Genomic DNA, 10,970 nt, shown 5'->3' with positions numbered 1-10,970 from the left:
ATGATATTCTACAACTGAACGTGCTGCACACAGGCCGTGGTTCAGTTGGCACGATATGCGAGATGTCGCAGTATATTTTCATAAAGGAAACTACTCACAAATTGCTAAAAACTCTTGGACAGACCACGACCGGTTTCACTCTTCTTGGGGCTGCGCCTACCTGATGAACTCCAAGAAGGTCGAAACCCGTCGTGGGCTGTGGAGCAGTTTCCAGCAAACTTGTGAGTAGTTTCCCTTATGAAATTAAAAAATGTTGCTGCCGAAGTGAGCAACTTTTGAAGATAAGTCAAGCTGAATTGACAAGCTAATCGAAGGCATGGATTTCATTCCGTAAGATTGGTCGTCTGAAAGAGCTGTTTGTTTAAACTTAACATCGGGTTCTGCTGAGTAGGTCAGGCAATAGATTTCCAAGTTACTATGACGCACCTGCGATTTGCTATTTCTTCGGCGTAAAACTGACATCTCAAAATGGTGCTAACTGACTATCTTCGCCAGGTTCCAATAATCCATACTTCGTACCGATTTTGGAGCTAATATAATGCAACATCAGTGCACACCTTCGCCGGATTCCGTGTTGTCTTTTGTCGGGCGTTGTTTAGCATCTAATTGGTTGTCAAAAACCAGGTTTTTGGGATGAATAGGTAGCAAAACGTGATGGTAGAAATCTTGCACGATTATTGGGCATGCAATGATGACATCGCTTTTATGCAATTTCCTATTTACCTTTGACAGGAAGGTGCGAAAATATTTGGAACATGTGGGTTTGTAAAACGTTGCCAGCAGAACCGCTGTGTGTAAAACTCTCTAACCCGATCAGATGGATGTTTTCTTGTTCAAATGCAAGTTTTCAAGAAACGTTTGTGTCTTGTGAAAGCTGTAATCCTGCCATGTTGCGAAAGCATACAATGCTGACCCCATGTGGAACAGGACACCATTTCGGTTAGACAGTGCTTTTATTAAAATGTTTACCTAAACATGACTAAATCAACTAATGAAATCGCTTAAAACGAAATTGCCTGTTCTCCGGGTAACCGAAGGTAGAGGTTACCCATTTCAAGCTAGTCCAAGGCTTCTCGTCCGGTTTATTTTTTCCAAAAATTAAATTGTCCGATGCATACAACGTTCTCTTCTGGATTTGCGGACAACTCTATTTCAAACTTAAAATAATAGCTACATATTTAGAGATTTTAACTCACGTAGTTAAAAACGACAGTGGTCTAGATGAACTTCCGTCAAAAATGCATTTTTGACAACATGTTACTTGAACGTCAATCCTGATGACATTCTGTCCTGTTGGAAATTTCCCTTAGTGTTGGGGCTTACCCGGGGCTCGCCAGTTCATTCATTCCAATAGCTAGCTTGTAGTCGAGCTTTGCGTTAAAACGTTCATCCGGTTCAAGGTAGATTAACCGAAACCGCTTTCGGTACAGAACTATTCTAAATAAGCAGTGAGATTTCACTTTGGATGACGACAAACAACCCAGTGTCTGACTGCGATTTCGTGCTGTGGAAACCTCGGATAGCTTTCGGGAGTTGTGCATAAAAGGTGTGCCTCTACCATTACGATGCTGGTGATAAAGTGATCTCGGTTATCTTTACCAAACTCCAATAGTGCCGTGGACTGATGCAAAAAATGTTATGGAAGAGTTATTGAATGTTGTCCAAACGCATGTTTCATACGTTTCAGTTTTCAGAGATCATTTATACCGTTTTTAGTGCCCCAAATATATGGGAAATTCATGAAAGCTCTCGCGATGTTTGGAACAGATTAGTCCAACGAAGCTTCTAGAGTCTCTAAAGGGATGACATCGCTTTTGTTGTAACGTACCTTCTGTGTTAGATACATTTGAGCAGAGCCCGTCCCGCCGTGAAATTACTAGGTGGATCGATAAATTGCAACAGGGGTGAAAAGAGTGCTTTCGTAAATTTCTGCCTTGGTGGTTTCCAGCGGCGACATTTTCTTCCTCAAATGTATGAAAACGTAATGAATAGTTAGACTGCCGAATGATCCACCTCAGCCGTTCGCCTTATTTTGAAACGAAGTGCACTCCATACCCAGCAACAGTTCACTTATGTTCCATTTATGGTGTGTTGATGAACTTGTGCCCCGCAGTGCACCGTCGTCGTTCACTGCATGGTGGCGAACTTGTGAATGCAAAAAATAAGGCACCTTCAGAGGACACAAGGTCGCGGTTTCTGGTTAGCAGCTTATTTAAATGGATTTATGATTCGTTTCAGTTTATCGATTATCCGGTGGTCATACCAACGTCGTCATGGAATTTCGCTGTCCCTTCAAAAGGGGAGATCTGTTGCGGAATTTGTGGAGTCGCTTTGTAACATTTGCTTGGATTTGAGCGATGAATGACTGGAGCCAATTAATATCAAGTAAACTTTAAGAAGATGCGTTCAGGAGAAGATGGATGTCCAGATTTTGTAAATTAGATGCAAATGAGAGTATTACTTCCCCGTCGAATGGTCTGTAGCCGGTCAATTGACATTTTCTAATGAGTAACTCCGCAGCAAAGGTCTTCTTCTTTTCACTGGTAACATTCATCCACCCTGAGTAAGAACCGTGCTGTCTAGCCAATGAATAAAAGGACGTTGTATTAAGAAGCCTTCGTGGATTTAGAAGGCACCTTCAAATTGATAAAGCATCGTAATTGTGTTGAGGGAAGGGCCTACACACTTGACAGTCCACCGCACGACTCACCAAACAACCGCCATCGTCAATTAGGCTGCGTGTCAAAACAACTCAATGTGTGAACCCGTCTTCCAATAAATCGTTTGTAGGCCACTCACCATATAGCTTTACAAGCCTGAGCTACCTCAGTGAGTGACCGACCAATCTTCCATTCTCAAGTAATGATCCATAAAAAACGATCGATGCCCCGGAATCAAAAACCACAGTGAGGGTTGTAAATCCCAAGTTTTTGCGGATTTTCAGTGCCCTGCGACCTTCCATTACAACATTGTTAATTCAGATGTCTGACCGCTGGAGAGGCAAAAATGAATGCCCTGTGCAGCCGCATACTTTTTTGCCTTGTATTACTACGGGATGAATGCAAAACGAAAGCGCTATGAATCAATGAAGCAAAAAAGAGCACGACCTCGACAAAAGTTAAAAAACTGGTTTGACAACAAATAAGTGTTTTTTTCTCAACGAATGAAATCCTATGACAAAATTCACGCTCACTTGACACATCCACTTCCAAATATCTCTCACTAAAACCAAGTTGAACCATAATTTGAGAGTCTGTGAGAAAACATAGTTGGGTCTATCAACCACTCCACGAGTTCCTGAAAGCATCTGACCGCTCCAGAATATCTCCGCGGATATTTGTATCCATAAAAATTACAGTAGGCTTAACAGGGCTCCAATAGCTTCAAAAAGGCAGGCATTCATCCATACCTGTGAGAATAAATTTAGAAGGTTTACCGGCAGATCTCGGACTAAATGAGTTCATCTTCAATGTCAGATTCTTTATTACGGTGTTTTGGTGTAAAGTCTTCAAAAGAATAAATGCCGGTCGATGAATCAAGTCGAATGGTATGACCGAGTGAATACAACGTCTGCGCAGATACGGAGCAGGTGGATAGATTCCGCCGTTCCACTACCCAACGTCAAGGATCGTCTCACGGGACACTTACGAAAGAGCACATTGACTAAGCGGAATGAATCGTGTATTCTCAACCTATGCTTCAAATTTATAATCGAACACCGGGCGTCAGTGCAGGTGCATCTTTTGGGTACTTAATAAACAAATATATGGGTTTCCAATGTTCTGTAGCTTACAGATGGCTAAGTTATCAGGAAGGTCAACAGACTGTATACTGGGCAGTTGGTTGGGTTTAATGTCAGCTTTTTCTCCATTGACCGTCGGTCGTCAGGGGGTTGAAATATATTATTAGTACGCCTGATGTGCATTCTTATTGATATCAATTACCGACAACGTCGAAACTCTTTCAGGTCTTCCGAAATCACTCCGGAGATGAATACTCGAGAATAGCTTTCACAAACCAATCAGGACCAACCGTGGTAAGAACCCATTTGTCTTGCTTGGCTGGACGTAATGTGTATGGCGTTCACCGTGCTTAAAACTCATTGGAGTGGTAGTGAGCAAGTTGTTGGTAGTTCGCGTGACGTAAATGGTTGCCGGTTTGTTCGATGAGCTGGGTAAAGTTTTACGATCGATCTAGTAGACATCATCAGTAATTGCTAGAAAATGTGGTAAAATAAAGCCATGGGTATGTGTTTGGGCACAGAAAATAGTCGACAAGTGGTACATTACTCTATTGCACTGATGTGCTAGCTGCCTCTGCGATAGGTTCCCATGGATGCCTAGAGGTCCCTTTGAAACTGAGTGTTTGCGATCAATCACAAAACGTGTATATGGGATTCTCACCTACTTGCTGAGCTAAAGGCAAAATGGATTCACGGATTCACGGATTGATACACAGGATCGAGGCTTTTGCCCAAGTTTCCCTGGTCGGTTTTGTTCTTGTCGGTCAGTGGCTGTCGTTCACCTGAAAGGCACAAGTGAAAAAAGGGTGTAGCACTGCTCTTTATGTTCTCAGCGCGGGGCAGTATGCTCGCCAACGCGAGGATTCGCATAAATAAATGTCTAATAGTGCTTTAAATTGGGTTCGAGAAGGAGCGTGTACAACCGTCGGAGGAAGGTCATTCCACGCAGCTACTACCCGAAATGAAAAAAAGTTTTGTCTAATGAATGTGTGTGCCCTGAGCTTGAAGATTTTCTTACTATGTCCCCGCCGGGTGTTTGCTGGGTCAACGGTAAAAAACCTGTTTGCCAAGCTTTGTTCAAACAGGGCGTAGGTAAGAATTAGGTCCCCTCGGAGGCGACGGTACTCCAGGGGAAAGAGATCAAGCGTCGCGAGACGCGTTTCGTAGTCCACGGACTTGAGGCCGGCAACCATTCTCGTGGCGGCCCGCTGGACACGCTCAATGAGGGTAACGTCTTTCGTACGTCCTGAGTAGACAACTTGGTTGGCGTACTCCAGGAGCGGTCTGACGTAGGCCCCATAGAGTATTTGGAAGTCCATGCGAGTAATACGGGAGAAGGTACGTCGGATCATCCGTAAAACGGCGAATGCCTTTTGGGCCGATCAGTGGGAGATCAGTGGCGATTTACATTTTTTGTTTTGTAGCCGGTGGTTGCAAACTGTTCATACGAGACAATATTTTATTGGTCACTTTTTATTGCCGTTAGTGTATTGAGATACGCATTAGACAAAGACACGAAAAACGAAGAGATTTTGTTTGAATATTTTCTGGGTTACAACATCGGTCGTATCACCCAGGAACGCGACCACAATAACTTCATTCTAGCAATCAAGTAGGCGAATTATGTAGAAAATGGCAACTTTTTGAAAGTATGATGTGGTGTTGAATAGATTCACCCAGCTTTGTTCTGCGAGTGAATTCATCTATATGAATTTCATCTATACGGAAGACCGGGAAGCACTGTAGGGTTGATTCCTTTCGGTTTACAAGGACGCAGAAATCAGTTTCATGACTCGCATGCTAACAGCTGAAGACCAGTGGAGACCGAAGCTAACAAAACCGAGCAACTCAAAGTGAGACAGAATGAAACGCCAATCTTCCTGATCTCCCAAACTCCACATTGGGTGATCATCATCTGGTGACCGTTCGCAAGCTCCGATGAGGAAATCTCCGGGGGATTTTTCGCTGATCTTGTGAGTTATTTGTCCTCCCGGTTTAGATACCTACTTAAAAAAATTGAAAATATCAACCAAAGTCTAAAAGTTAGTTGCAGCTGGTTTCGGTGAGCTGATCAAAAAGATAGGTGCTCCGGTCATTTAGATCCTGAAAATCTACCATCGGTCTATTTATAAGGAAGAACGATCCACCTAAGGAAAACTGCTGACATGGTTGCCGAAAATTTCTCGACCGGTTTCGCCCTTCTTAAGGCTCTTCAGTTTCCTTCAACCTTATGTCCTTCTTGCGTTCTACCTATGTTGGACCTCTCATATAATTACCATGATTGTTGGCGAATAATTGGTCCAGTGGATAACAATTCGGTACAATTTTCATTGCTTACTTTCAAGAAATACCTTTACTAACAAAAAGCTTTTTTCAGTGAGGAAAATGCGAATTCGAGCACGGTTAAATACGCAAAGGTAGGACATGTAGAATGCGAATCTACCCTTTCGCGTAAGATAAAGCTATCGACAATCCTTATGAGTACAAATCCGGCAGACCATGGTCGTTGGCTTGTTCGCTGAGCTGGTTGTGCACAACAACTAACCCACCGCTACGCACAACTACGCACCGATGATGGCACCTCGATTGGTGATGAAACGTTTGCTGCCAAATTGCCCAGCTCAGCGAACAAGCCAACGACCAGCTACGCTACCTGAGCTGCCGGCAGACCATGTTGGCCCTTCCCGGGGAGATCACATAGGCTTATCCGCTGATTGTGATGCTGTTGACCAAGTACAGGACACTGGAGCTCACCTGAAACATGATCGAACCGAGAAGTAAAAATTGAACCCCATAACTTTTCATTTTGACTTCCGATTCGAATATAGCTAAATGCATCTACAAAATCCAGCAATCGCTTGAAGATTACTTCCGAAAAACTCAAGACCACATGGTTAAGTGTGGTTCGAGAAAATCCGAGGGAAAGCGCTGGTGGTTGTGCTGAACAAACTGTTTTCGACAGCGAATCATGTTTTGTCTTGGGAAAAAACTAAGCGGTCTCGACAGAGGGAGTATATTTACTAATCGCTTACATCATAGCCTCCTATATTTGAAAGTAGAATGGATAAATGGTTGTGCATGCGTATAGAAGCTTGCCACATAAAATGCGATGTAAACAAAAAACAAGAACAGAGGTACGAAAAACCGTCTCTGAATCTCTTTGGTATATTAGCACATATTCCAATTCCCCCGCGGATGAAGTTGTATAACATATTTTGTTTTTTATTCAGAAATTGCGCCCGAGGGGACTTTCAGTGGTCCCTCAACGACGATTCTTTGAAGGTGGTTGAGTGGAGACAAACTTCCTCAGAGATGTGATGAAATTCTTCTCTTCGTCCAACGTTAGCAGACACACCAGCGAAACACACATATAAACTTGCAGGTATTTGACCAGGTCGCGTCAACTCGGGCCTTGACGCCTTGCGATCTCCTCGTTCCGCAGCAAGCGTTTTGATAAAGATGTACGCCGGTAGAACAGAAACTCAAACCTACTTCAACCGGTGTGTGTTTCTTCCCCAAAAGACGGATGTTAATACTAGTATATTGTGATGATCGCTCAAACCAGTCCATGTCTGACACAGGTGTAGTAGAATGTGAACATTTCACTAGTTTATCTGAGGAAATTCCCGTTCTTGCTGTAAACAGCTGAAAGGTCGTTGCACTCGAAAACGAGCCAATGTTTGCTTTGGTTTACCTTGCCAAGCAGATCTAAGTCGGAGAGCTGTTTCGTTTTCCCTCCCTGGAGTGCTTGCTTGGTGCTCTCTGACCAAGACGGGAATGAGGCAAATTTATCTTGGTCTTCAGGTACTAAACAAACTAATACAATATGCAACATAAGGAAATCGGCATACTGTATTCTAAGTCAAATCGTTCAACTTTGAATCTGAAATCATCCTGAAACAAGTGAACGAACTGAGAGAGGTAGTTGGGGCTGATATGACCTGTGAACTACCGCAATTCCGAGAGAGCCAAACGCTTACTTGTGGAATCTAAAATCAACAGATATTCGGTGCAACTGGAAAAGAATATTTGGTCCGTTGCCAGGTGGCTCACTGATTCCTTTTACCAGGTCTGAGAACAGGGGCACCATTTGGAACATTCTCCATATTTTCTTGGTGTGTTCAGGGAACTGGATTCCCCTAAAAGCAACTCCTGTGACATATCAGTTCAGTCTCCATCACACAGTCTACATCTTCACAACAGCAGCCACCTGGAAAATCTGTTTTAACTTTCGGAACAAGGCGACCAAATACTGAACGTAGGCACTGCGCTTGTACAGAGACCTATTGAACATACCCCAAAACAAGGTAAGGCAATTAAAAACCGAGGGCCTTTTTTTCGATTATTCTCAGAAATAAAGTAGAAGAAATTTCGAGATAGAAACATTCAAGATTTTATGGTCACTCACCCCAAAACTGGCCTTAATTTGGAACGAAATAAGAGTGACATTACTGTCTCGCACTAACTGAGTACTTCCAAACTGAGTAAGTCCAAAATCAGTAAGTGCGATCATCCGCGTTTATTTATACATTACTGTCACAGGCCTGAATCTTTTACGATAAGATCAGGCTTGTTTGACATTGTTTGGAGTTTTACAGTGAGCCTGCAAACTGAGGCGTTTTTCTCAAACTAAAAACCTGCTTACAAGACCACAGGCTTTGCGCGTTGTTTAGTTGGACGCTCGATTCGGAGCAGACATCCCGCCAAACATGTAACCAGACGGACAGTTCATCCGCATCCATTGTCAAATTTTTCATGACACCAACCGAATGAGACCAGGTCGACTTGGGGTCAGCTGTTTCGAGGCCACCATTCCTGATTTCAGTGAAACTGACTGAAATTCTCGTTAGGTTTCCTTAGATCATTAGATATTTTAACTGATTTTTTCGACGCCCCAATTCAAGATATCATTTAATCTCACGTTTGATTCACTGCAAAATGAACTCAACAGAAGAATTCTACACATAAGCGACTGTGCAATATATATCTATGTCTATCCTGGCTGGCGAGACGGATTGCACGCGCAGTGTTTGCCGACCGACGTTCATTCTATTCAAGTGAATCAGTTATACACGTTTCAACATTCTTCTACGAATCCACTAAAACCCTTGTCTACTTCTCACCATACAGCGTGAAATCGTCATCATCTTTGGAGCCTAAGAAGGCAATCAAAAGGTAGAACGAATTTAGTACCCACCTGATTTCAGGTGCAACAATAGTGCATTCATAGTATAACATTTTATTGATCGGCATTCAAAGAGTCCACATTGGCCCAACAATCAATATTCATTATTCGTTTAAAGCTAGCTGCTTTGTGACAAAGCTTTGCGCATTACCGAATTCCGCCCAAACAGACGAATTTTACTAGGATACTCCCCCCGCGAAACAAAGGATGGCCTGGTAGTCTCACCGTACAAGTTTCTTGAGGCAGTTTCGACGTTCACCAGAAGGGGTTACTGTGTACTCAATTTTTGTAGCCGGCTTCTGTGTACGTGTACCATGACCGGTTGGCAAATTTAGGCTTCCCTTTCAGAGCAGAGCTTGACCCTGCGGTTTCGTAGAACCCTCGAGTCACCATATAATATGTGCTCTGATAGCTGATTGGTGTAAAGGCTCCCTGACAGGGTCACTTCGCTGGACCCTGAAAAAGCAGTGCTCCTTCAAAGGACTCTCTGATGTCCTTTTAAGCGGTAATTAGATTAGATGCAGTGCACACTGCGATAAACACACGAGGAATCGTCATTTATGTTTGATACTCAAAGAGATTGAAGACAGATTGGATGCATTCAACCTGAAAGTTTTGCCACCTAGCTCCTGCGAACATACGAGAAACGATACAGTGGTTTTGCGGACGCAACAGTGCGAGGTAACCTGTACAGTCAGAGTGACGTCCATCTAACTAGAGAGAATTCTTCTTCTGAGCATCGTCCACATAAAGTGACCAGGCGGAAGTGATTCCTTAGGAGGGTGGAGGCTCATGTAACAAAGTCCGGTTGTCGCGTATCCTTTAAGTTGTGGAAGTAAAACGGCGGGCGACTTTCGATGTTCCGTGACCTGTTTTCCATCCGTCGGTGCTTTTGTGCGTTCGGACCACCTTTCAATATCTGTCTAGAACGTTTCCTAAACAGCGGTAGGTCATAAGACTCCTCTTGACGGCAGACTTACCACAGTTTTTATTGCTTGCTGGAAAATAAACAGTGATTCGCTTTATCATTTCAATTGTTTGTTTATCAAGTACCAATAATTCACCATTTTGCATCAATCGAGAAATGACTTGTCAACTTATGGTTCCCAGTCTGTGGGCAGTGACGAGATTCTGTTTCAACTGCTCGTAATGCAGCTATTACCGTAGAAGACTCAAATTACTTATCCTTGGTGAGTTCATTTCCAAACGTTTCAATGTTACCACATCCAAGTAACAACTCTTTGAGAGCCTTCGAAAATTCTATCCACCCCTTTTTCACTGTGATTTGCCTCTTGCCGCTTGGGAGTACGTAGGGCAACTCTACATCCATCAACCTGGATTTACTTTGATTCGCAGTGCAGTTCTGGCATGAGAGACGAGAACGACGAAGCCTGTGTTGAGAAGCATGCTTCAATTTAAGTAGTGTCTAGGATCACAACAATATTCGGAGTTTACAGAACGTCGTCGTTCTGCAAGGTGATATTCAATGGGAACAGATTAGCTATCACATAGTCGCATCAGCGCTTGAAATCAAGTGTGGGCTTGAAAGCTCCGGTGGGCAAACTACAAATTTATCCCTATAAACTGTAATTATATTAAACGGCAGTTTCAGGCATTGTTATTTCCGCCATTTTGCCAATTAGCACAGTTTTCTGTGGAAACTCCGACCCCGGAATGGGAAAACTATCCGCGATGTTATAAGGTATCATGGAAAGTGAGCCCTACAAAAAGCATGTTCCCCGGCTCTGTAGGAGTTCGGGGCACCCTGTTTAACTGACGATCTATAGGTCCGCGTATTTCATTCGATAAAGTACTCCCAGGAGAGTTAAAAAATCACAAGACACCCAACAGCTTAATAATCGTTAAAACAGTGCCTTCAGAAAATCCAATCCTGAGCTGGTTGATCGGATCAAAGCTTAAAGTTCCGCATTGACAGTGGAGTTTAAACTCACCGAATTTGACAAATGTCTGGGGCAGTTCGAAATATGAGCGTCGTTGAAAAATGCATCTTCTGAGGTCCCCTTTAATTGCGTACTCAGATAT

General features: G+C 43.2%; 2 protein-coding genes across 2 annotated transcripts in view; one reads left to right on the top strand and one right to left on the bottom strand.

The window, feature by feature from the left end:
• The window catches only part of T265_15618 (hypothetical protein), a gene marked incomplete at both ends in the record, with an annotated part of 95,957 nt that overhangs the window by 78,654 nt on the left and 6,333 nt on the right, over positions 1-10,970 (top strand). The gene's annotated exons all lie outside the window — the stretch shown is intronic.
• The window catches only part of T265_15617 (hypothetical protein), a gene marked incomplete at both ends in the record, with an annotated part of 12,574 nt that continues 7,111 nt past the window's right edge, over positions 5,508-10,970 (bottom strand). Inside the window, 2 exons of the mRNA XM_009178773.1 lie at positions 5,508-5,745; positions 7,437-7,549. Coding sequence (XP_009177037.1) covers positions 5,509-5,745; positions 7,437-7,549 — 350 coding nt within the window. The remainder of the gene's footprint in view (positions 5,746-7,436; positions 7,550-10,970) is intronic.

This window comes from Opisthorchis viverrini (assembly GCF_000715545.1).
Source record: "Opisthorchis viverrini unplaced genomic scaffold opera_v5_673, whole genome shotgun sequence".
NCBI classification, from domain to species: Eukaryota; Metazoa; Platyhelminthes; class Trematoda; order Opisthorchiida; family Opisthorchiidae; genus Opisthorchis; species Opisthorchis viverrini.
The sequence above is the reverse complement of the archived record's forward strand: the minus strand, read 5'-3'. Positions and strand labels throughout refer to the sequence as shown.